Consider the following 23,187-nt stretch of genomic DNA (forward strand, 5'->3'; position numbering starts at 1 on the left):
AAAGTTTTTGGGGTTTGGGGAAGAAACCAGAGAGTCAGGTAGCGCATTCCAGGCATTGATTACAGTGTTCCCTCGATTTCCGCAGGGGATGCGTTTCAAGACCGCCCGCGAAAGTCGAATTTCCGCAAAGTAGAGATACACTATTTTTGGCTATGAACAGTATCCCAAGCCTTCCCTTAACACTTTAAACCCCTAAATTACCATTTCCCATTCCCTTAGCAACCATTTAGATTATTACTCACCATGTTTATTTATTAAAGTTTATTTAAAAAAATGTTTTTTAAAGGCAGATGAAAGTTTGGTAATGACATATGACGTCATCAGGCGGGAAAAACAGTGATATAGGGAAAAAGACCCCGAAGTATTTTTTTAATTAATATTTTTGAAAAACCGTGGTGTAGACGTTTCGCGAAGTTTGAACCCGCGAAAATCGAGGGAACACTGTATTCTGTTGCTGAAGTCATATTTTCTGCAGTCAACTTTTGAATGGTTTACATTACGTTTGAATTGATTGTGTGCTCATGTATTGTTGTGGTTGAAGCTGAAGAAATCATTGACAGGTAGGACATTGTGGTAGATGATTTTGTGAACTACATTTAGGTCAGATCGAAGGTGACAAAGTTCTAGGCTATCTAAGCCCAAAATTTGAAGTCTGGTGAAATAAAGTATTATGTTGTGTGTAAAAGTGTAGTTCTGATTTTGTTGATGGGACTTTGGAGCTGCCTCTTCCGTTATGGTGATTTTTTTAGTCCTAAGAATGAGGAAGAGGCAGGGACAAACCATTTCCAAAATGTTGCCGTGAAAACTGTAGGGACATGTCCAAGCAGTTGTAAGGAGTCAAAAACTGACCTGATGGCTCCACTTAAAACCTCTCAAAAAAGCTACGGTGGAAATGGAATGGTTGAGTGTGTGTGATAAAACCAGAAGAGAAATGACCAGGAATGAAAAGTTATGGAACCAAATGCTAATTTAGGTTGGATCATGTTCTCTTCTGTCTGCCGCACTCCCGCCTATCTGTTTTAGGCTTGTCCTACCTTTCATATAACAATATTTCCTTCCTGAAGCATTCGGAAGAGTGTAAAAAAATATGGCAATCACAGCAGTGCAATACAATTCGTCCCTTGGTGGCTAAGAAAGGAACATTTGACACATCCACAGAAGTCCTAGCTTCAATTGCACTGCAGAAAGCATCATTTTTACTGATTTGACAAATACACACACAGCTGCTGCAACTTCCTTCCAAATTGTTCTGTGGTTTAAATGCATGGGGTGACCTTGATGTAAACAATAACACCTATGAACAAAGTTAAATAGAAAGGTCTCGCTACTTACCAGCCAATGAAATTATAACGCTAATCAAAACAATGATCAGAATAACAGCTACTATAGTGATATTTTTGACTGTAATGTACTTATCTGAAAAACAGAAAGGGAAATAGCAGGAGATGAAATTCAAGATTTTTATGTGATTGTTTTGATAGTTTTGTTTTTGTTGTCTTGTAACCATGATGTGGTCATACTATAAGTGGCTATGTAGGAGAAGCAGACACTATGACATGCTAAGACAAACAGATGTACAGACAGACAGAGACAGAGGGAAAGGTTCAGCTATACTTAATACCAGAGACCAAACATTTACCAAAAACAACTGGCTTTAATTTGTATATAACAGTTTTTATATTCTGTATGTTAGCCTGCACTGGCTGCCGATCGGTTTCCGGTCACAATTCAAAGTGTTGGTAATGACCTTTAAAGCCCTACATGGCACTGGGCCAGAATACATGCAGAACCGCCTTCTACTGCACGAATCCCAGCGGCCGATAAGGTCCCACAGAGTTGGCCTTCTCCGGGTCCCGTCGACCAAACAATGTCGTTTGGCGGGCCCCAGGGGAAGAGTCTTCTCTGTGGCGGCCCCAGCCCTCTGGAATCAACTCCCCCCAGAGATTAGAACGGCCCCCACCCTCCTTGTCTTTCGCAAATTACTCAAGACCCACCTTTGTCGCCAGGCATGGGGGAGTTAGAATATTCTTCCCCATGGCCATTACAAGTTATGCAGGGTGTTTGTGTGCATGTTTGGTTTTTTTAATAAGGGTTTTTAATTGTTTTATTAAATTGGATTGTTAAATGTTCTTTTTTATCATTGTTGTTAGCCGCCCCGAGTCTGCGGAGAGGGGCGGCATACAAATCTAATAAATAAATAAAATAAACTTAGAATCTTCAGTCTTGCCTGTTGCATCTGGCATATAAAACAGTAAGGGAGGGGAATTTGGGAAAGGAATTTGTAACTATTTGGACAGCTTTTGGTTGGGAAAGTCTGATGTATTTCCATGTGTTGACAATTCAAGATTTGGTCTGACTCACAGCAGCTGTTTTTGCCACAAATAAACCCTGAATAACCCCCCACTTTCCTCCCTTCGCTCCACAAGGGAAGACAGAAGCAGTTAGTGTGACTCGAAGGAGCCCAAAAACACAGCCTTTTTGTCGTGTGTGGCCTTCAGGTTTCTTTCCCCACAGAATAGATCAAATGGATCAGGATTGGCTAAGAACCTCCATCCTCTCATAGTCATGGGAGAAACAAAGTTAATCTGAATCTCGACACTTTTAAATGCCCAACAATCCTGTCACAAGGAAAGTGTGGCAAAAATGTAACAATCCAAAATACAATTCTCAGTAACGATTTTCCACAGCTGCAAATATTTTTCCATAAGGCAACTGTGGGAAGGAAGTTGACAACAATGAACACACACGCAGGAGGGGAGCTGGAAAAATAGGCTAGGCAAAGCAAAACAAAAAAAAACCTCAGCTACCAAATTTATTCATGAACAAGAAATAAAATTCATGAACAAGAATAAAACAAGAAAGGGCATGCCTGAATGTAAATACAAGACTTATCACACACGCCCAAATATTTCTTTTTTTTAAAGGAGAAAATGTTCTTTATTTACAACACATAACACACATAACAAAGACGAGCAACCAAGATGATTAGGGGGCTGGAGACTAAAACATTGTGTTTCTTTACACATGCAAATATTTCTAATGTGTCTTGTGCAACTGAGGAATCCTTGTTAGAGACAGTGGCAGGTTAGAGATTATCAGAGTTGGAAGGGACCTTATAGGTCATCTAGTCCATCCCCGTCCAAGCAGGACTAATTTCTGACAAATGACAATCCAACCTCTTCTTAAAAGCCTCCAGTGATGAAGCTCCTACATCTGAAGGCAAGCTATCCCACTGGTTGATCGCTCTCACCTTCAGAAAGTTCTTCCTTATTTCTAGATTGAATTTCTCCTTGATCAGTTTCCATCTATTGTTCCTTGTCTGTCCTTCAAGTGCTTTGGAAAATAGCTTGATCCCCTCCTCTCTGTTGCAGCCCCTCAAATATTGGAACACTGCTATCATGTGGTCCTTAGACTTTCTCTTCAATAGACTAACCATGCCCAGTTCCTGCAACTGTTCTTAGAAACATAGAAACATAGAAGACTGACGGCAGAAAAAGACCTCATGGTCCATCTAGTCTGCCCTTATACTATTTTCTGTATTTTATCTTAGGATGGATATATGTTTATCCCAGGCATGTTTAAATTCAGTTACTGTGGATTTATCTACCACGTCTGCTGGAAGTTTGTTCCAAGGACCTACTACTCTTTCAGTAAAATAATATTTTCTCATGTTGCTTTTGATCTTTCCCCCAACTAACTTCAGATTGTGTCCCCTTGTTCTTGTGTTCACTTTCCTATTAAAAACACTTCCCTCCTGGAACTTATTTAACCCTTTAACATATTTAAATGTTTCGATCATGTTCCCTCTTTTCCTTCTGTCCTCCAGACTATACAGATTGAGTTCATTAAGTCTTTCCTGATACGTTTTATGCTTAAGACCTTCCACCATTCTTGTAGCCCGTCTTTGGACCCATTCAATTTTGTCAATATCTTTTTGTAGGTGAGGTCCCCAGAACTGAACACAGTATTCCAAATGTGGTCTCACCAGCACTCTATATAGCGAGATCATAATCTCCCTCTTCCTGCTTGTTATACCTCTAGCTATGCAGCCAAGCACCCTACTTGCTTTCCCTACCGCCTGACTGCACTGTTCACCCATTTTGAGACTGTCAGAAATCACTACCCCTAAATCCTTTTCTTCTGAAGTTTTTGCTAACACAGAACTGCCAATACAATACTCAGATTGAGGATTCGTTTTTCCCAAGTGCATTATTTTACATTTGGAAACATTAAACTGCAGTTTCCATTGCTTTGACCATTTATCTAGTAAAGCTAAATCATTTACCATATTACAGACGCCTTCTTCATATGTTTTAGCCTCCAGCCCCCTCATCATCTTGGTTACTCTTCTCTTCCATTTTTCTAGAGTCTCAACATCTTTTTAATAATACTATAGATATTCCTCACTTCCTTCAGCTAATGTACAATGATGCCCATAGGTCCCAGTTCTGTCTTGAAGGCCCTCCTTGCAGTTCTAAGTAACATACTTGAAATTATGTGCACCTCTACTTTGCCTTGCTGAAGGCTACTATAAAAGGTAAACGGTCCCAGAAAAATCTTCTCTGCAAAGCTGCTTGCCCTTTGCAAAGCAAAGAATCTCAGTTGCACAGCAAAATAATTTGTTCTGGGACAGAACTGTGGAGGAAGAAGAGAGGCACTTGAAGGAATATTTAGAAGTGAAACCACATTGCACAGAAAAGCACCGTGCAAAATAGAGCATCTTCATCTTCTCCAACATCTATTAATCAGATCTTGTTTGGTTATTAACATCATTTTTTCTTTCCCTTCAAATGGCTGATCTGGATTTCCCCCTCCAAACTGAACTGCCCAAAGTCAGTGGCAGGGTTTATATCTCCTGAAAATAGAAAATATTCAGGAAGCTGACGTGGGAAACTTCATTTGTATCAAGTTTTTCTTTTCAAAAAGAGGAACACTGTCAACTTCCTCTTTTCAAAGCCAGGGAAAAAAGATAAAGTATCTGCTTTTAATACTTGCTCCAACCACTGTTTCATTACTTCCCCCTCCAAGATTACAAAGGCTATCACACGCAAAGGCTCTCATGCACAAAGGCTCCCACGCAGGTAATAGTCTATATTATTACCATATATTTCTCTTCCACACTTTGCATCAGGCCTTCGAGCAGAATATTCAGTTTTCACCTCAGGAGTGAGATTAACACGACATTCAGAATTTCCTTGTTCTCCTAAAGAAAGGCAGAATGTCACAAGTATGACAATATACAACAGATATGGTCCAGTTTTGCTATTGAGAAGATGTGGCCCACAATACCCAACCAGGGCTCCCTCTTTCCCAGTCAAAACAATTTAAAGAAATATTTTAAGTAGCTGAAACCCAGAAAGATCCCAACGTTCTGAACTATTGAACATTCACTGGCTGAACTGCAATATTTCAGATGTTTATACAGTGGTGCCTCATCTTACGAACGCCTCTTCTAACAAACTTTTCAAGATACGAACCCGGTGTTTAAGATTTTTTTGCCTCTTCTTCCGAACTATTTTCACCTTATGAACCCAAGCAGCTGCTGCTGGGATGAAGGGGTTTCTTTTTTTCCCCTTTTTTGAAGAAAGAAAAGGGAGGGGCTGCTTGGAGTAGGAAACATTTTGCAGAGAACAACGTGCTTGCAAAGGAACTGAAATGGTGTCTTTTTAATAAAGAAAAGGGAGGAGGGAGGGGCAGCTTGGGGGAGGAAAATTTTTGCAGAGAACAACGTGCTTGCAAAGGCACTGAAACGGTGTCTTTTGAAGAAAGAAAAGGGAGGGGCGCCCCCCTTGCCTTTCTTCCTTCCCACTCACCCTTTAGCCTAGCCTTGCTTCTTCCACCCGCCCCCTTTAGCTGCTCCTCCCTGCCCTCTGTTCGCCTCCCTTCTAAAGTTTGGGATTTTCCTGAAGGATTTGCACGCATTATTTGCTTTTACATTGATTCCTATGGGAAACATTGTTTCATCTTACCAACTTTTCACCTTACGAACCTCCTCCTGGAACCAATTAAGTTCGTATGATGAGGTACCACTGTATTAGGGGATGGTGCCCGTCTCACAGGACAAAGCTGGGTATGAATCTGAGATATTTCCACTGCTTTTGTGATGCACATTGGAAGATGATCTTGCTGTTGCAGAACCAGATATACTGTATTTTTGGAGTATAAAAGTATAAGACCTTTTTACTCCCTAAAAGAAGCTGAAAATTCAGATGAATGTAACTTTTTTTCCAGCTATAACTATCTGCTAACGATCTTCCCAGTTCTTACCTTGCAGGCTCTTTCATTGTTTCTCTCTGCTAAGAATGTTTTCCAAGCCCTCAGTCTTTGCAGGGTTTTTTTTCATTGTTCTATTTTCTCTGAATAAATTTTTTTCCAGCCCTAGCCAGGTGCTAATGATGTTCCTGGCTCTTAGCAGGTTGCAAGCTCTTTCATTGTTAATTTCTGCAAAGAATGCTTTCCAAGCCCTAAGTCTGTACAAGGTTTTTTCATTCCTCTACTTAATCAGAATGTTTCTTTCCAGCCCCAACCAAGTGCTAACAATGTTCCCAGCTCTTCACAGCTTGCAAGCTCTTTCATTATTACTTTCTCAGAATAAGGGCTTTTTTTTAAGCCCTAGCCAGGGGATAAAATAATGTGCCGAATCTGACCAAACTAAGGACACTAGCCATATAAATATATGGTAAGTTGATCCCCCCCCCCCCATTTTTCTTCCCAGAAACTAAGGTGCATTTTATACACCAAAAATACAGTATATAGTGCTGAATTCTATTTGAACGTAACATTCTACATATAATCTCAGGTATGAAAGTCTCTGATTTACACAATGAGCCTCTTAAAGCTTTGAAAATCATCTGGCAGAGCCCTCTCAGATGATCTTCCTGTTTGGTTAGAATTTGAGTGTCTGCTCCCAGTAATAGAAACATAGAAGATGTATTTCAGAAAAAGACCTCATGTTTCATCTAGTCTGCCCTTATACTATTTCCTGTATTTTATCTTAGGATGGATATCTGTTTATCCCAGGCATGTTTCAATTCAGTTACTGTGGATTTACCAAACCACGTCTGCTGGAAGTTTGTTCCAGGCATCTACTACTTTCAGTAAAATAATATTTTCTCATGTTGCTTCTGATCTTTCCCCCAACTAACCTCAGATTGTGCCCCCTTGTTCTTGTGTTCACTTTCCTATTAAAAACACCTCTTTTTAGAAGAACTAAGTACATCTCTAACCAATAGAACCAAGGATGACTGAAGAAAACAGTCCTACTGGTAACCAGTTCCCTTACCAGTTCAACCTTCATTCTAGTTTGAGTCCACTCATCTCCAAAAATTGCAGATCAAAACTTTGGCCCATTCAAATTTGCTTTTTTTTCAACTCATGCCTGCCTTACTTATTGTGATTCCTCTGCTTCGAATAGAAACCGATGTTTTTAGCCATAGAATCAATTAAGAGGTTTTTCCATGATTTCGTTAGTACTCTAGGCTTTTTCCTCCTGCTTTTTGTAATTCTCAGCTGGATGAAAGAAAGAGCTGAAGGCCTGTTGTAATCATAGATTTATAAGCACTGAAATTAAGGAATAAGATATTGCTGGAGAGTGATGTTCTAAGCCTAATTATGTGCTGTATAAAATCTTAATTCTTCCTCTATGGAAAGGCAGCCCAGGCTGAGCAAGCATTCTGCAGAATCATGACCATGTATGGAAAGCATTTAAAGAAAACATATAGAACTTCCATATAAGGATGCATTACTGACATTCCTTTGCAATCACACAATCATGGGAAAAAAGCAAGGAATGCAGCTTCTGAGAAGCTTGCCTTATAAGGTACAAAAGTAAATAGTAGCTGGAGGATGGTTTAAATGTATGTGGCGTTCGCAATTGGTCATTCTGTACCACATGTCAGAACTGTGAAAACACAATAAATAGGAGACACCTTGATCTATTTGGGGTCGTCCTCCCATCGAGAAAACATTCTCTCTGTCATTTCATTCTGATGTGACAATTCATGGCATGCTGTGCCTTCCTAGAGGGCGACCCACTGAAGGAGGGCTGCATGCCTTCAAAGGCCTCACCTGTAATTTCTCCTGGCATCTTCCAAGCCTTCTGTGGTCATCCCCTCACCCGCCAAAAAGCAGTATTCAGACTGTATGGAAAGAAAAGAAATTGGTATTACTAATTCCTGTACTGGAATGTATTATTGAGATACAGTGGTACCTCTTTTTAAGAACGCCTCTACTTAAGAACTTTTCTCGATAAGAACCAGGTGTTCAAGATTATTTTGCCTCTACTTAAGAACCATTTTCTACTTAAGAGCCCCGAGCCCAGAAAAATTTCCCAGGAAATTTGAGAGCAGCACAAAGGCCCGGCCAGTTTCCTGCCATTCCCCCTTTAATCCCGGCCATCTCGGGCTTTTCTGGGATGCCAGAGGAGCCTTTCAGTGGCGCTTAAGGAGGCTTTGGCAGTCTAGAGAGAACAAAGCATTTTCCTTTCTCTGGGAGCTTGGAGAGGGAATAAACCTGTGCCAGCGCCCAGAGAAAGGAAACACTCCCTTTGCTCTGGGCAGCCCAGAGCAAGCATTTTCCTTTCTCTGGGCGCTGCCTCAGAGTCCCCCCCTTTTTTTTAAGCCTTAAAGTTTTGGATTTTTTTGATTCCCCTCACCTCCCCTTCTTCCTTCAGCAGTGACTGTCCTCCTCCTCTTCTTCCTCCTCCTCCCACCCAAATTCCGAGCTTTTATTTCTTTCCTAATGGTTTTGCACGCATTATTTGCTTTTACATTGATTGGAAAAATTGCTTCTACTTAAGGACATTTCTACTTAAGAACCTGGTCACGGAACAAATTAAGTTCTTAAGTAGAGGTACCACTGTATTACTATAGAGAAGATACTGCTGCGCTCTGGCTCACCACTGCTTGGATTTCCTGTGGTTCGCACAGCACATTCAGACTGTCTGCCTTCCCCTTCCCCTGTCTGCTCTCTGTATTGCTGCATGAAGATGAGCCTTGTGCTTCCTGCCGCTCCAACCCACCAATACTCAGTGACATGTCAGGCTCGCCTGCCTTTTCCATCTGCTTACACAGGTAATCACCCGAGTCTACGGAGAGGGGCGGCATACAAATCTAATAAATAAATAAATAAAATAATCAATTCACCTGTGCTGAGTGGGCTGAGGCTGCTGCCAGACATCATCGATCTGCGCACACTCATCACCTATGCTGGCCATGCCCGTCCTAGGATTTATTGTTCAGAGTTGAAGATAAAACTCACCCAATGTCTTTTTTTCTCCCTATTGCTTTTAAAATAATGCTATAAATCTTATTTCTTTTTCTTTTCCTTTCTTGTATTTTATTCATTTTTTTAAAAAAACCTTTATTTTGTCTTTCTTTGACAGTGTATAAAGGGCAAAACAAGCACTTTATGTTTTGTTTTTCCCTTTATACATTTTCAAAAAAAGAACACACATAGAAAGTGCTTTTAAAAGTGAAAATGAAAAAAGAAAAGAGATATAATATTTTTAGCACTCATTGCAATTCCATATTTATTTATTTATTTGTTTGTTTGTTTATTTATTTATTAGATTTCAATGCCACCCTTCTGTCTGAGCCTTGTGCTTCCTCCTGCTCCAGCCCACCAATGCTCAGTGGCATGTCAGGCTCGCCTGCCTTACCCCGTTTTCATCTGTTTGCACAGGTAATCAATTCACCTGTGCTGAGTGGGCTGAGGCTGCTGCCAGACATCATCGACCTGCGCACATTCATCACCTATGCTGGTCATGCCCGTCCAAGGGTTGGTTTTGTGGGTAGGGCTTATATTAGGCACAGGCATAAAAGACAGGCTAGGCCCTATTTTTGGGATAGGTCTTATTGTCAGGAAACATGTTAATTATCTCTTAAATTTCATGCTCTACCTTTTCTTCCAGTATGCAATAATCCACATACAGTGATGCCTCATCTTACAAACGCCTCGTTATACAAACTTTTCGAGATACAAACCCAGGGTTTAAGACTTTTTTGCCTCTTCTTACAAACTATTTTCACCTTACAAACCCGCCGCCGTCGCTGGGATGCTCTGCCTCCGGACTTCCGTTGCCAGCGAAGCACCTGTTTTTGCGCTGCTGGGATTCCCCTAGGCTCTCCTCCATGGGAAACCCCACCTCCGGACTTCTGTTTTTGTGATGCTGCAGGAGAATCCCAGCAGCGCAAAAACGGGCGCTTCGCTGGCAAAAGAAGTTTGGAGGTGGGGTTTCCCAGCGAGGGGAGCCTCAGTGAAATCGCAGCATCGCAAAAACACAGAGGTCCAGAGGTGGGGTTTCAAGGACTTCTGTGTCTTTGCGATGCTGCAATTTCACTGATGCTCCCTTCACTGGGAAACCCCACCTCCAGACTTCTGTTGCCAGCGAAGAGCTCGTTTTTGTGATGCTGGGATTCCCTTGCAGCATCGCAAAAACACAGAAGTCCGGAGGTGGGGTTTCCCATGGAGGGGAGCCTCAGGGAATCCCAGCAGCACAAAAACAGGCGCTTTGGCTGGCAAAAGGGGTGAATTTTGGGCTTGCACGCATTAATCGCTTTTCCATTGATTCCTATGGGAAACATTGTTTCATCTTACAAACTTTTCACCTTAAGAACCTTGTCCCGGAACCAATTAAGTTTGTAAGACAAGGTATCACTGTACCTGATTTTCCCATTCCAGTTTCCAGTTTCACCCTTCAGATGATCCTCAGAGTGAGATGGACTGCAGCTCCTCCAAAGATCAACAGATGAAAAACGTCGCTGACCACAGATTTAAATTTCAGGGATATATCACCCCAGCCTCCTCCTCATTGTTTCATTGAGAACAGGACGCTCTGGAAATAAATTAATGAACCAGTACTGTATATCCCAAGGAACAGGATGCACAATGATAAAAAATCCACACAAACACAAAAGAAGACAACTTGCCTTGTTTGCCCTACAGTAATTTGGCTTGCAAATTCCCCCAAAACTACCATAATAAACCCTTTCTGATTAATAATAAACCCATGTGAGTCATATAATATCTTGTGGATATTATCAACATTTTCCTCTGTTTTCTGTGTGAGAATGAGAAAAACACCTTCGTCTTCTCAAAAAGGCTTCTGTCACAGTGTAGGTAGATGTTTTAAATGGGTGGGAAACATAAGAAATGCATTTTTTAACTTTGTGCTATGCCAGCTTCCTTGCAAAGCAGCTGCTTTCCTTTATCCGCGCCCCCCCCCCAAAAAAAAATAAAGCTGTCAAATTTCTTTTAAAAAGATGCTGGCTAATAGGAGGGGCTAGATGATCTCTGAAGTCCCATCTATATTCAGTTATATATCTCTGCCTGTTTACCGTGGTTGGTAAATCCACAGTAACTGAATTTAAACATGCCTGGGATAAACATCCATCATAAGATAAAAATACAGGAAATAATATAAGGGCAGACTAGATGGATCATGAGGTCTTTTTCTGCCGTCAGTCTTCTATGTTTCTAAGATTGAACGCCATACACCCCCCCCCAATATATATATGTATGTATGTATGTATGTATGTATGTATGTATGTCACATGTTTAAGCTGAATTTGAAAATTAAGGGAGACTAGGATAGATCTATTTCGGCCTTATTTTGGCCGAAATATGTAGATTGTTCTGAGTTCGGGTTTTGCCCTGTGTAATATTTTGAATGTCTATGCGATGTTTCGGTGAAATCACATTCACCATCATCAGGCTGAAGTTCCAAGCTTCGTGCTGTTGTAAAATGGAATGTTTGCAACTGTCATTTCTTCCTAGTGGGGGTGGAGATTTGGTTTGAATGTAGCAAATAGATTGGGTGATTATGTTTTAGTGATCTGATTGGTTGGTGGAATCATAATTATTAGAAGGATTGACATGGTGATTTTTATGAAGTGTTTTTTTTGTTTAAGGCTGGTTTCCAAATCTCTGGTAGGCGGGACGTGTCATCTCTTTTATTTATGCAAAGGGGGCTCCTCTCAATTTCTATGGCTTTAAGAGCAATTCTTCTATATAAATTCTGTTTTGTGAAGTAATTTAGTTTTTTCAAAGTCAATTTCGTGCCCTGTTTTTTTAATGTGCTGGACAAGGGAGGAAGTCTTTTCTTCTTTTTTAATTGCATTCACATGTTCTGCAATGCGTTGGCTCACTCTTCGATTGGTTTGTCCAATGTATGTGGCTGCACATGTTTTGCAAGGGATTTCATAGATTCCTTGGTATTCCAATTGGATTTTATCTTTGGGGTTCCTTAGGATGTTTGATATTTTTTGGTTAGTGCAAAATGAAGTTTTGATGTTATGTTTGTGCAGAATTTTACTAATTTTGTCTGTGGTGCCCTTGATGTAAGGGAGGATGGTGGTACCATTGTCCTGTTCTTGATCTTCTTTTTTGGGGAGTGTCTCTTTTTTGATTAGGTTTGTGATTGTTTTCCCTTCGAATCCATTAGAAATTAATACATCTTTGAGTTTGTTCAATTCAGTTTTTAAGTGCTCATGGTCAGCTAAGCGTTTGGTTCTGGTGATGAGAGTTTTGGCCACTGAGGTGATTTGTGCGGGGTGGTGGTGTGAGTGTGCATTTAGATAACGGTTGGTATGGGTTTTCTTTTGGTAGATAGTGTGTCCTAGGCTGCCATTGGGTTTTTTATAGACCAGTACATCTAGAAAGGGAAGTTGATCATTGATTTCTGTTTCCATAGTAAACTGTATTTTGGGGTGTAGGCTGTTGAGATGTGTGAGGAAATTGTCTAGTTTTTCTTTACCATGTGGCCAAATTACAAAGGTATCATCAACATATCTCAGCCAAAGTTTAGGTTTGTATTTGGATTGCTCTAATGCATTATTTTCGAAATATTCCATATAGAGGTTGGCGATGACCGGTGAGAGGGGTGATCCCATGTCGCATAGACATGCAAAATATTACACAGGGCAAAACCCGAACTCAGAACAATCTACATACATATACCCGTGAAAATTTACGAAAACAAATCTCTCTCTCTCTCTCTCTCTCTCTGGCAGCTATGGCTCCACATTATTGTGAATAGAAAATAATAATAATTTAAAAAAATTGGACTCATAAAATTGAGAAAATAGCAGAAAATTAAATTGAATTGCTTTGGGACTTTACAATTCAAATAGACAGGCACCTGCCATATAACATCCCAGACAGAGAAAAAAGTTTGGGTAGTGGAGACAACATAATAGAAGAAAAAGAAATGGAGAAAATCACAAAATATAAAGAATTTCAAATAGAAACAGAAAGACTGTGAAAAAAAGGCAGCTTTAATTGGAACAGCTTATATCCTGCCACAACTTGTTTAATAACTCCATAAAAGACCAAGACCAACCTCTGCCTGTCCCTTGCCCTTGGGAAGGACTCAATGCCAAATCCAGTCTAAACTTAAAACTAAACTTTCAACAGCATGAAAGTTTATCAGAAAACGCGCGTACTCGCCAAAATGCAACAAAGCAGACCTCATAAATCATCGCATTTGCACGCGTCCTTAACACCACCAGGGGCACGGACGTATGACCCCAAAGTAGCGCACCCCGATTGTCAAATAAAAATCCCGAACCCGCAGGACTCTTACATGAATTTTAGTCGCTCCACCGCAAAATTATTGTTGTAGGAAAGCGATGAAGCCTCAGGCACACGCAGGACCGTTTCTGCACAAGCCTCAAAGAAAGGCGGGTGAATCAGTTTCGAAATCGAACACATGCGATTCGGGAAGCTGGGATGGAGGCGAGGCAAAGTTCACTCTCGCTAGGCATCCAACAGGGGTCTCCAACCATCGCAACTTTTAATACTTGTGGACTTCAACTCCCAGAATTCCTCAGCCAGCTTTGCTTACGTGCTTTACTGGCTGAGGAATTCTGGGAATTGAAGTCCACAAGTCTTCAAGTTGCCAAGGTTGCAGACCCGTTCCACAGTATTTACTCAGTCCCGGGGGAGAAAAGATTAAAATCGGCCTCCAGATCTTGCAGCTGTTCATGCTGCCATAGTTACGCGCTTCTTCCTTCCTTCCAGCGGCCAACACCTAGCAGTCCTCCCAGCTGCTGCTGCTACTTTTTAATTCCTCCCACGTCGCCTCGGCAGATCTGAACGGTTAACGGGGCTATCAAAAGAAAACGAATCGGTGGGGGACGGAGTTTTTCTACTCGTATTGGCTTCTCCCTTGTGCCGATTTGCGAATCGAAGCGCCGAGCAGGGGCGGAAACGCAAAGAAACCCTAGACTTCACTTGAACGCGCAGCGCCCGAAGGTTTCTTTCCTTCCCCGCCTTTTTCAGCTTTTGAACCTGAAAGGCAGCCAGCCGAGTCCCGGAATCTCAAACCAAGCCAAAAAGCCTCCCTCCATTTTTTTGTAACTGACTTTTGTCTGCAAGCCAAGCCTACGAGGCCCAGAACAAAAAAACAAAACCCTACGAGATCCCACTTAAAGGCAAAACTACAGCGCAAAAAAAACACTCTACGCGATCCCATTGAATACGATCCAAAGCCCCCAAAGTAATCAAACCTTTGCTAATCTAGGAGGAAAAGTCCCCGAATCCTAGGTTGAGAGGCTCGGGAGTACAAATCCCCCTCATGTTAGAGGTTTCTTTTTACAGTCCTGGGTCCCCCACAATACTGCCACAAGGTCACTTCTGTCGCAGCCCAGGGTTGTTCACACTACAAAGGGATCAATTCTTTGCGGCCGGTGCTGACTGTACTTTTTCCACGTGGAACAGCTGTCGCTCTTTGAGATCACTGGCAGGCATCCCTACTTATAAGGGGATAACTTTTGTTTTTGATGGCTCCAAAATAGCTCCAAGTATTCCTTTCTTGGCAGGAGATGATTTGAGATTTTAACTGTGTTAGATCATTTTCTCCAATCTTCTTTTGTTCTGTTGTTTCTTTTGCTCTACATCAGTGGTTCTCAACCTTTCTAATGCCTTGACCCGTTAATACAGTTCCTCATGTTGTGGTGACCCCCAACCATAAGTCTAGCGCCAATTCTCCCATCAGAGCTTTAAGCTGATTGGCAAGGTCAGAGGGACACCCCCCCCCTGTAAACACCTGATTGGTCAGATTGTAAAAATAGGTTCTAAGGCTCCAGAATAGAAGCTTTAGTTCCTAACACCATGGGAAATTTGTCTTTTCCCATGGTCTTAGGCAACCCCTGTGAAATGGTCATTCGACCCCCAAAGGGGTCCCGACCCCCAGGTTGAGAACCACTGCTCTACATCATGGTGTTTTTATTTTTATTTCATACTTTTTCCCTATTTATTAAATTTATATATGTTGTCCATTTCACCACGAGGATTAATTTATTTCAGGGACATTTTGACTTTAAATCAAATAGGTAAAGCTGAATATAAGCAAATCTAGTCTCTCTTCTTAACAGTCTAGGGCAGGGGTAGGCAGTTGGCTCTTCTATGACATGTGGACTTCAACTCCCAGAATTCCTGAGCTAGCATGATTGTCTCAGGAATTCTGGGAATTGAAGTCCACGAGTCATAGAAGAGCCAACTTTGCCTATCCCTGGGTCTATGGCAGGGATGGTTAGCCATTTTGTGGCCGTGTGCTGAAATTGCATGCGCGCACCCATAATGCAATGTGTATATGCACCCTGCCCCTGCATGTGTCCCCTGCCTTCCTTGCCCCATGCATGCATGCACCCTTGACTTCCCCCTGCCCCATGCATGTATGCATGACCCCCACATGTATCCCCACATGTACATGTGACCTCCTGTGAGTAGTGAAAATGGAATGAGGTAGTAAAAATGGAGCTCCACCCCAGAGCACCCAATTTACACTGAAAGATGTTGAAAGAAAATGCATAAGCCATGTCCAGTGTGATAGTAAAAATTTTGGTAGCCCTTCACTGCCTATGCACCCCGCCCCTACATATGCGTGGCAGAGCTCTGGAAACCAGCTGGCCTGTGGGAGGAGCTGAGCTGGGGTGATGGTTCATTTGCCCGCAGAGAGAGCTCTTTGTGCCACCTGTGACATGCATGCCATAGGTTCGCTTTATACTATTTCAAGCAAGTGACTGTCCAGTCTCTTCTTTAGCTCCTCCAATGATGGTTAAATAAGGTTCAGGAGGGAAGTGTTTTTAATAGGAACGTGAACACAAGAACAAGGGGACACAATCTGAAGTTAGTTGGGGGAAAGATCAAAAGCAACGTGAGAAAATATTATTTCACTGAAAGAGTAGTAGATCCTTGGAACAAACTTCCAGCAGACGTGGTTGGTAAATCCACAGTAACTGCATTTAAACATGCCTGGGATAAACATATATCCATCTTAAGATAAAAAACAGGAAATAGTATAAGGGCAGACTAGATGGACCATGAGGTCTTTTTCTGCAGTCAGTCTTCTATGTTTCTATGTAACTTCTGACACTAATCTGTTCCAGAGGTCGATTGTTCTCATTGTTAGGAAATGACTCCATCCCTTGTTTCTTGTCCTGCCCTCTGGTGCTTTGGAAAATCCCCTATTTTTTATGGCTATCATGTGTCGTCCCCCCCCCCCCAAAGTCCTTCTTTTCTCTAAACTAGCCAACCCCAAACACTGCAGCCATTCTTCACATATTTTTGTTTAATCATCTGTTTCTGTTCTTTGCACTTTTTCCAAAGTCTCAACATGTTCTTTGTAACGTGGTGACCAAAAGTGGACGCTGTATGTAGACTTTATAAACAGTATTAATACTTTACGAAATTTTGATTCTGTGCCTGTTTATACAACTGAGGATTGCGTTAGGTTTTTTGGCTTCTGCCGCACACTGCTAGTTCATGTTTAAGCAATTGTCCAAGGTCTCTCCCGTAGTTACTGTTTTTGAGCCAGGTTTCCACTAATTTGTACTCTGTATCTTTGGTTTTTCCTGCTGTTTAAAACTTTGCTTTTCTCCACATTAAATTTCATTTTGTTGTTCAAGTGTATCAAGGTCTTTTTGGATCATGAGCTGGGCTGTTAGCTATTCCTGCCAGCTTAGTATCAAATTTGATGAATTCTCCTTCTATACCCTCATCCAAGTTATTTATGAAGATATTGAAGAATACTGGGCTTAAGATGGAACCTTGTGGTACCCCACTGCTTACTTCCCTCCATGTGGATGTAGTACCATTAAGTACTACTCATTGAGTATGGTTTGCCAGTCCATCTGGTGGTGATGTTGTCTATTTCACATTTTTCTAGCTTACCAAGTAGATTGTGGTCTACTTTGTCAAATGCCTTACTGAAATCTAAGTAGACTATGCCCACAGCATTGTACTGGTCTAGTAATTTAGTCATTTTATCAAAGAATGAAATAAGATAGGTTTGGAATGATTTATTTTTAACAAATTCATGCTGGCTTTTAATTATAACAGTGGTTCTTAACCATTCTAATAACACCACCCCTTAATACAGGTCCTCATGTTGTGGTGACCCCAACCATAAGCCTAGCGCAAATTCTCCCAACAGAACTTTAAGCTGATTGGCAGGAAGGTCAGAGGGACATCTCCACTGTAAATGACTGATTGGTCGGACTGTAAAAACATGTTCCAAGGCCCCAGAATAGAAGCTTTAATTCCTATTACTATGGGAAGTTTGTCTTTTCCCATAGTCTTAGGCAACCCCTGTGAAAATGTTATTCACCCCCTAAAGGGGTTACTTACGACCCACAGGTTGAGAACCACTAAGTTATAACTTTGTTTTTATATATTTGCGTATCTGTTTTTTGATTATCTTTTCCAGTATCTTCCCAGGGATTGATGTTAAGCTGATTGGTCTCTATTTTCCTGGGTCTGTTTATTCCCCCCTTTTTTGAAGAGGGGAATCACATCACTTCTTTCCCAATCCTCAGGTAATTCCCCATAGCAGCTATGAAAACCTCAGATTAGATATTCAGCTGCTGGAAAGTTTCTTTAGCATGGACTTTGAAAATTATGTATCTTACTAAATGTGGTTTAAGCATGTTCAACTAACAAAAGGAAATCTCTAAAAGACAGGCTGAGAATGCAAGTTAAAATAGGCAAGAAAATGGTAAAACAATTTATCCACCCTAGATGTTTTTAAATCACCGGGACCAGATGGATTGCATCCCAGAGTTCTGAAGGAGCAGAGCTGGCACACGTGATGTCGGAACCACTGAACCATATATTTCAAAGATCCTGGAGCACCAGGGAACTACCGAAGGACTGCAAAAAAGATGAAGGGGGAAAACGGATACATGAAACTACTGAACAATCAGCCTGTTAGCAATACCTGGGAAGATGCTAGAAAACATAAGCAACAACTCTGTAACATTTAGAAGTTAAAACCAGATGCCAACATGGGTTTGTCAAAAAAGATCATGCCAAACAAATCTTATTGCATTCGAATGGTTGAAGGAATTGGGTGTCTAGTTTTGAGGAAGAGAAGGACTAGAGGTGATATGATACCCTGTTTCCCCGATAGTAAGACACCCCCGATTGTAAGACGTATCGGGGGTTTCAGGGGGGTCGGCTAATATAAGCCATACCCCGAAAGTAAGACATATGTCTTACTTTCGGGGAAACACGGGGATATTGCCGCCTCCCTCTCATCTAGCTGCGCGCCGCCTCCTGCCCACGTCCGCACCGTCCCCCTCTCCATACGTCACCACGCCGTCCCCCTCTCCATACGTCACCGCGCCGTCCCCTGCACTTGTCACTGCCGCCTCCTGCTTAAAATACGGTAATGCACACAGTATTAATCATACATCAGTAAAACATACACACTGGCATACTGGGGTATCATCTGCTGTTTTGTGGTGAATACAATACTGTTCAGGTTGTAAATAAATGTTAATTTTATGGTTAAAACAAAAAAATTGACGATTTTTCCCCCAATATAAGACATACCCCGAAAGTAAGACATAGTGGGGCTTTTGGGGATAAAAAGAAAGTAAGACACTGTCTTACTTTCGGGGAAACACGGTAGCAGTCTTCCAACATATCTCAGGAGTTGTGACAAAGAAGAGAGGGTGGAAGCTAATGGAGAGAATTATTCTAGAACGAAGGAGAAACTTCCATAGGTAAAACCATAAAAAATAAAACAAGAAATCAAGTTCTAGAAAACTGAAGGGATTAAGCATCAAGATGTTTGAAAATAAAAGGAATGTAAAGTTTTATTTAATCCAAGTTAAACTTATTCCTGATAGACCTTAATAGTTTTTGCTGACCTTGACCACAAGGTTTTAGGGTTTCTTTATAGATAAGGAGATGAGACACAGGAAGAAAAGATCTTTGTTCAAATGTAACAGATAACATATGTTTATATTTGTTACAAAGGGAGAAGTCATTTATATCTGTCCTTCCTATTTTTTCCTGAACTTTCTACTTCCTCTTTTTAGTGGATTTTAAAAATATTTTTAACTGAAGAGCTCAAAAAACATTAACGAAAGTTTTAACATGTTTCCTCCACAGCCACAAAGCGCTTGTGGCTCTCCTTCCTCACGTCTCTCACATAAAAATTACCACAAGGCTAGAAAAAAACCAGTACTCACTCACACCAAAACCTAATGAAGCAGTCTTCCCAACCATCGCATTTACACGTGTCCTTAGCAGCACAGTACGCATGTGACCCACATTAGTGCACCCACTGCTCCGCAAAATAAAACCTCCACATTCGGAGGAGCCCCGCATGAATTCACTTCATCGCAAAGTTGTTGGAAAGCGATTAATCCTCTCAGGCAAAACGAGAAGAACGCTTCTGCACAAAGCCTCCCGGATTGGGAGTCAATCATGAAACGCGAAGATCCGGGAGGTCCGACAATGATCCTACCCCCACTCCCCCACACACAGCTGCCAGTTCTGCCATTATTTACTCCCAGGCGCGGGCGATAACCTCTCCACCTTCACATCCTGCAGCTGCTCCTGCTGCCAAGCCCTCCGCAGCTGCTGCTTTCTTTACAACTCTCGAGCCGCTTCAGGAGAGCTCAGAGCGGTTAACGCGGCCAAGAGTCAAGAATCAGTCCGGGACGAAGTTTTCTAAACCTTCTTTGCCTTTCCCTCAATGAAAAAGGGTGGGGCCGCATTGTGAAGCGCAGCGGTGGAAAACGCGGGGAAACCCCTTCGCCAACAGCCCAGACAATAGGCGCCAAGAGCAGGGCTGCCCTTTCCGAGCAACGCCTGAGAAGTTTCCTCCCCACCCAGGCACACCCCAAGAACCGAGCTCCTTTCCTCACCTGAGCTTGCTGACCCCGCCGGGGAGGAGGGGGGGTGTTCTCTCGCCACGTTGAGTTTACACAGAATAGTTTCGAAAGAACTGCCGAACAAGCTAGAACCTGCCCAAATTCGAAAAAAACAGTTCATTTATATCTAGGCGCCGCCTCCACTTAAAAGAAGCAGCGAATGAAGAGAACAAGAAGTACCGGTAAGTGGGGGCGGGGGAGAGATCTAATCAAGAAGTAAAGGAAAGCAAAAAAAAATATTTTATTGATTGATTTTGTCCAATACACAATGAGGGTTTTAGTGGGTATACACATAGTAAAATACATGATGAAGGTTATAGAGGATATACTTTGTTCTGTCGGGCTCTCTGGCAGACTCCTCCCAAAAATTCACAGGTACAAATTTCAGACACACACACGTTTGAAAATTCAAAACAATGTTCTTTATAATGAAAATTCACTTAAACCAAGCCCTCTTTTGGTATAGCAAAGAGCACTTGTCTCCAAACAAACTGGTAATTTGTACAAGTCCCTTATCAGTTCTGTGATACTTAGCTTGCAGCTGTCAGGCAATTCACAGTCCTTCTTCTTTCACAAAGTGAAACACCCTTTGCCCTGGTTTAGTTTCAAAGCAGGGAAAAATCACACAAAAGGTCAAAGTCAGTAAAGCAGTCATGAAACACAATGATCAGATAATCCTCCACAATGGCCAAACCCACAGGCTGCTATTTATAGCAGCCTCACTAATTACCACAGCCCCACCCAACCACAGGTGGCCTCATTTTCTTTGATAATCTCTCAGTTGTTGTTGCCTATGCATCGCTCTCCGCATGCGTGGCTGTATCATTAACTCTTGTTCTGAATCCAAGGAGGAGAGAGATAATTGATCTCCTTCTGAGCTGTCTGCCACACTCTCCTCCCTGTCACTCATGTCTTGACTTGGTCAGAGGAGCCTTCATCAGCAGATTCCACAGGGGGCGGGGGCAAAACAGGCCTGCAGCATGTGGATGTCTCCCCCACATCCACAGTCCTTGGGGCAGGAGCTGGGCCAGAGCTAACCACAACATACTCATAGTAAAATTAGGGGACTGGAGGCTAAAACATATGAAGAACAGTTGCAGGAACTAGATACGTCTTGTTTAATGAAAATGGGGGAGACATGGTAGCAGTGTTCCAATATCTCAGGGGTTGCCACAAAGAAGAGGGAGTCAAACTATTCTCCAAGGCACCTGAGGGTAGAACAAGAAGCAATGGGTTGAAACTAAACAAGGAGAGATATAACCTAGAACTAAGGAGAAATTTCCTGACAGTTAGAACAATCAATCAATGGAACAGCCAGAAGTTGTGAATGCTTCAACACTGGAAGTTTTTAAGATGTTGGATAACCATTTGTCTGAAGTGGTGTAGGGTTTCCTGCCTAAGTAGAGGTTGCATTAGGAAGACCTCCAAGGTCCCTTCCAATTATTCTGTTCTATTCTAAATCCCCATCTGAGTATGGATGGATGGATGTGAGAGGTATAAAATCCAATCAGACAGGAATAAAAAGATGGTCCTGAAGTTGCAGCATTTGCATTCAGTTCCAACCCAAAAAAGTATTAAACAAGGTTGCATTCTCACCATTTGTCTATGGAAATTCTCAACCATCCAGGTCCTGGTTAGCCCAAAAGTGCTTTTTTAAGAGGCAACTGGACTTTCTGATTTTTTCATTTTTCCTTTTTTTGCATATGTGCTATGGCTCATGTGTTACTTATGCAGCATTGTCTGTTTATCAGAATTTTAACCTGATTTAATTACTGCTTTATGCCAATAACAGTAGAATTCTCTTTACCCCAAGCAGGTATTTTCTGCATATTCAGAATACAGATAGTTGTAAATTGATGATTATCTGTATTCTGACAGTCATTCATCTAATTGCAAGATCCAATTTGGGTTGGTCACTAACCTTAACCCTGAGGATGGGTTCTAGCAAGAGTCCAGAAGTTCAGAACACTAAACCTCTGGTCCCTGTTATTAAAGTTTGTTAAAAAAAATCAATTTCCAGAAGCACACACAGATTACTGATTCAGCTGGATTCATTAATAATTCTTTATTGGCCAATTGTGATTGGACACACAAGGAATTTGCTTTTGGAGCATATACTCTCAGTGTACATAAAAGAAAATATACATTTGTCAAGAATCATGAGGTGCAACACTTAATAATTGTCATAATAAGCAATGAGGAAACAATATTAATAAATATCTTAAGGATACAAACAACAAGTTACAGTCATACAGTCATAAGTGGGAGGAAATGGGTGATAGGAAAGAGGAGGAAAAAAACCTAATAGTAATAGTAGTGCAGACTTAGTAAATAGTTTGATAGTGTTGAGAGAATTATTTGTTTAGCAGAGTGATAACATTTGGAAATAAAAGGAATGTAACTCTTCTTGTGTCTAGTTGTCTTGGTGTGCAGTGCTCTATAGCATTGTTTTGAGGGTAGGAGTTGAAATAGTTTATGTCCAGGATGCAAGGTGTCACAGCCCTCTTTTTGATTTGTGCAATATAATAGGTCCTCAATGGAAGGCAGGTTGGCAGCAATTATTTTTTTCTTTATATACAAGAATATAGATGAAGTAAATTTTACAACACCAATATAGATTCTTCTTCAAGCAATTACAGGTAGCAGAGAACAATTAATTTCATTTCAGCAACAGACAAGCACAGAGTAGACAAAAGAGCACAGTGGAATGAGCCCACCCTAGCCTGCTGGGCCTTAAGCTTAAGCTTTCAGTTTCGATTTTCTGCACAGACTCAGAAATGGTTAGCTCCCATTGGCTGATTTAGTTGCTATGCCTCTTCATTGGCTAACCTTGTTATCATGGCTCTCCCAGTTCATTAATATCTTAACACTGGTGACAGACCCAGATTGAATCTTGCAACATTATCCTCAAACATGTATATTTGCCTTCAATCATTCATTTAGTGACCAAAATCGCAATGACATTGAAAAAAGTGACTTACGACTGTTGCAACATCCCCCTGGTCATGTGATCAAAATTCAG

At 41.4% G+C, this 23,187-nt stretch overlaps 1 protein-coding gene across 6 annotated transcripts in view; it reads right to left on the minus strand.

Moving 5' to 3' along the window:
* LOC139160207 (C-type lectin domain family 2 member D-like) overlaps positions 1 to 20,308 on the minus strand; it is a 32,475-nt gene extending 12,167 nt beyond the window's left edge. The window contains exons 1-5 of one of the 6 annotated variants that reach the window (XM_070737840.1): positions 20,160 to 20,308; positions 10,663 to 10,834; positions 8,068 to 8,138; positions 5,102 to 5,203; positions 1,333 to 1,416 (exon numbers count right to left, since the gene is read on the minus strand). In XM_070737840.1, coding sequence (XP_070593941.1) covers positions 1,333 to 1,416; positions 5,102 to 5,203; positions 8,068 to 8,086 — 205 coding nt within the window. In that variant the 5' untranslated portion in view covers positions 8,087 to 8,138; positions 10,663 to 10,834; positions 20,160 to 20,308. Of the gene's footprint in view, positions 1 to 1,332; positions 1,417 to 5,101; positions 5,204 to 8,067; positions 8,139 to 10,660; positions 10,835 to 13,582; positions 14,234 to 19,478; positions 19,636 to 19,827; positions 19,909 to 20,159 lie in introns of those variants that run through there. The other 5 variants (XM_070737842.1, XM_070737841.1, XM_070737839.1 and 2 more) reach the window with 5 other exon arrangements.
* Positions 20,309 to 23,187: the final 2,879 nt, after the last annotated feature.

The sequence above is a fragment of the Erythrolamprus reginae genome, chromosome 2 (assembly GCF_031021105.1).
Source record: "Erythrolamprus reginae isolate rEryReg1 chromosome 2, rEryReg1.hap1, whole genome shotgun sequence".
Lineage (NCBI taxonomy): Eukaryota > Metazoa > Chordata > Lepidosauria > Squamata > Dipsadidae > Erythrolamprus > Erythrolamprus reginae.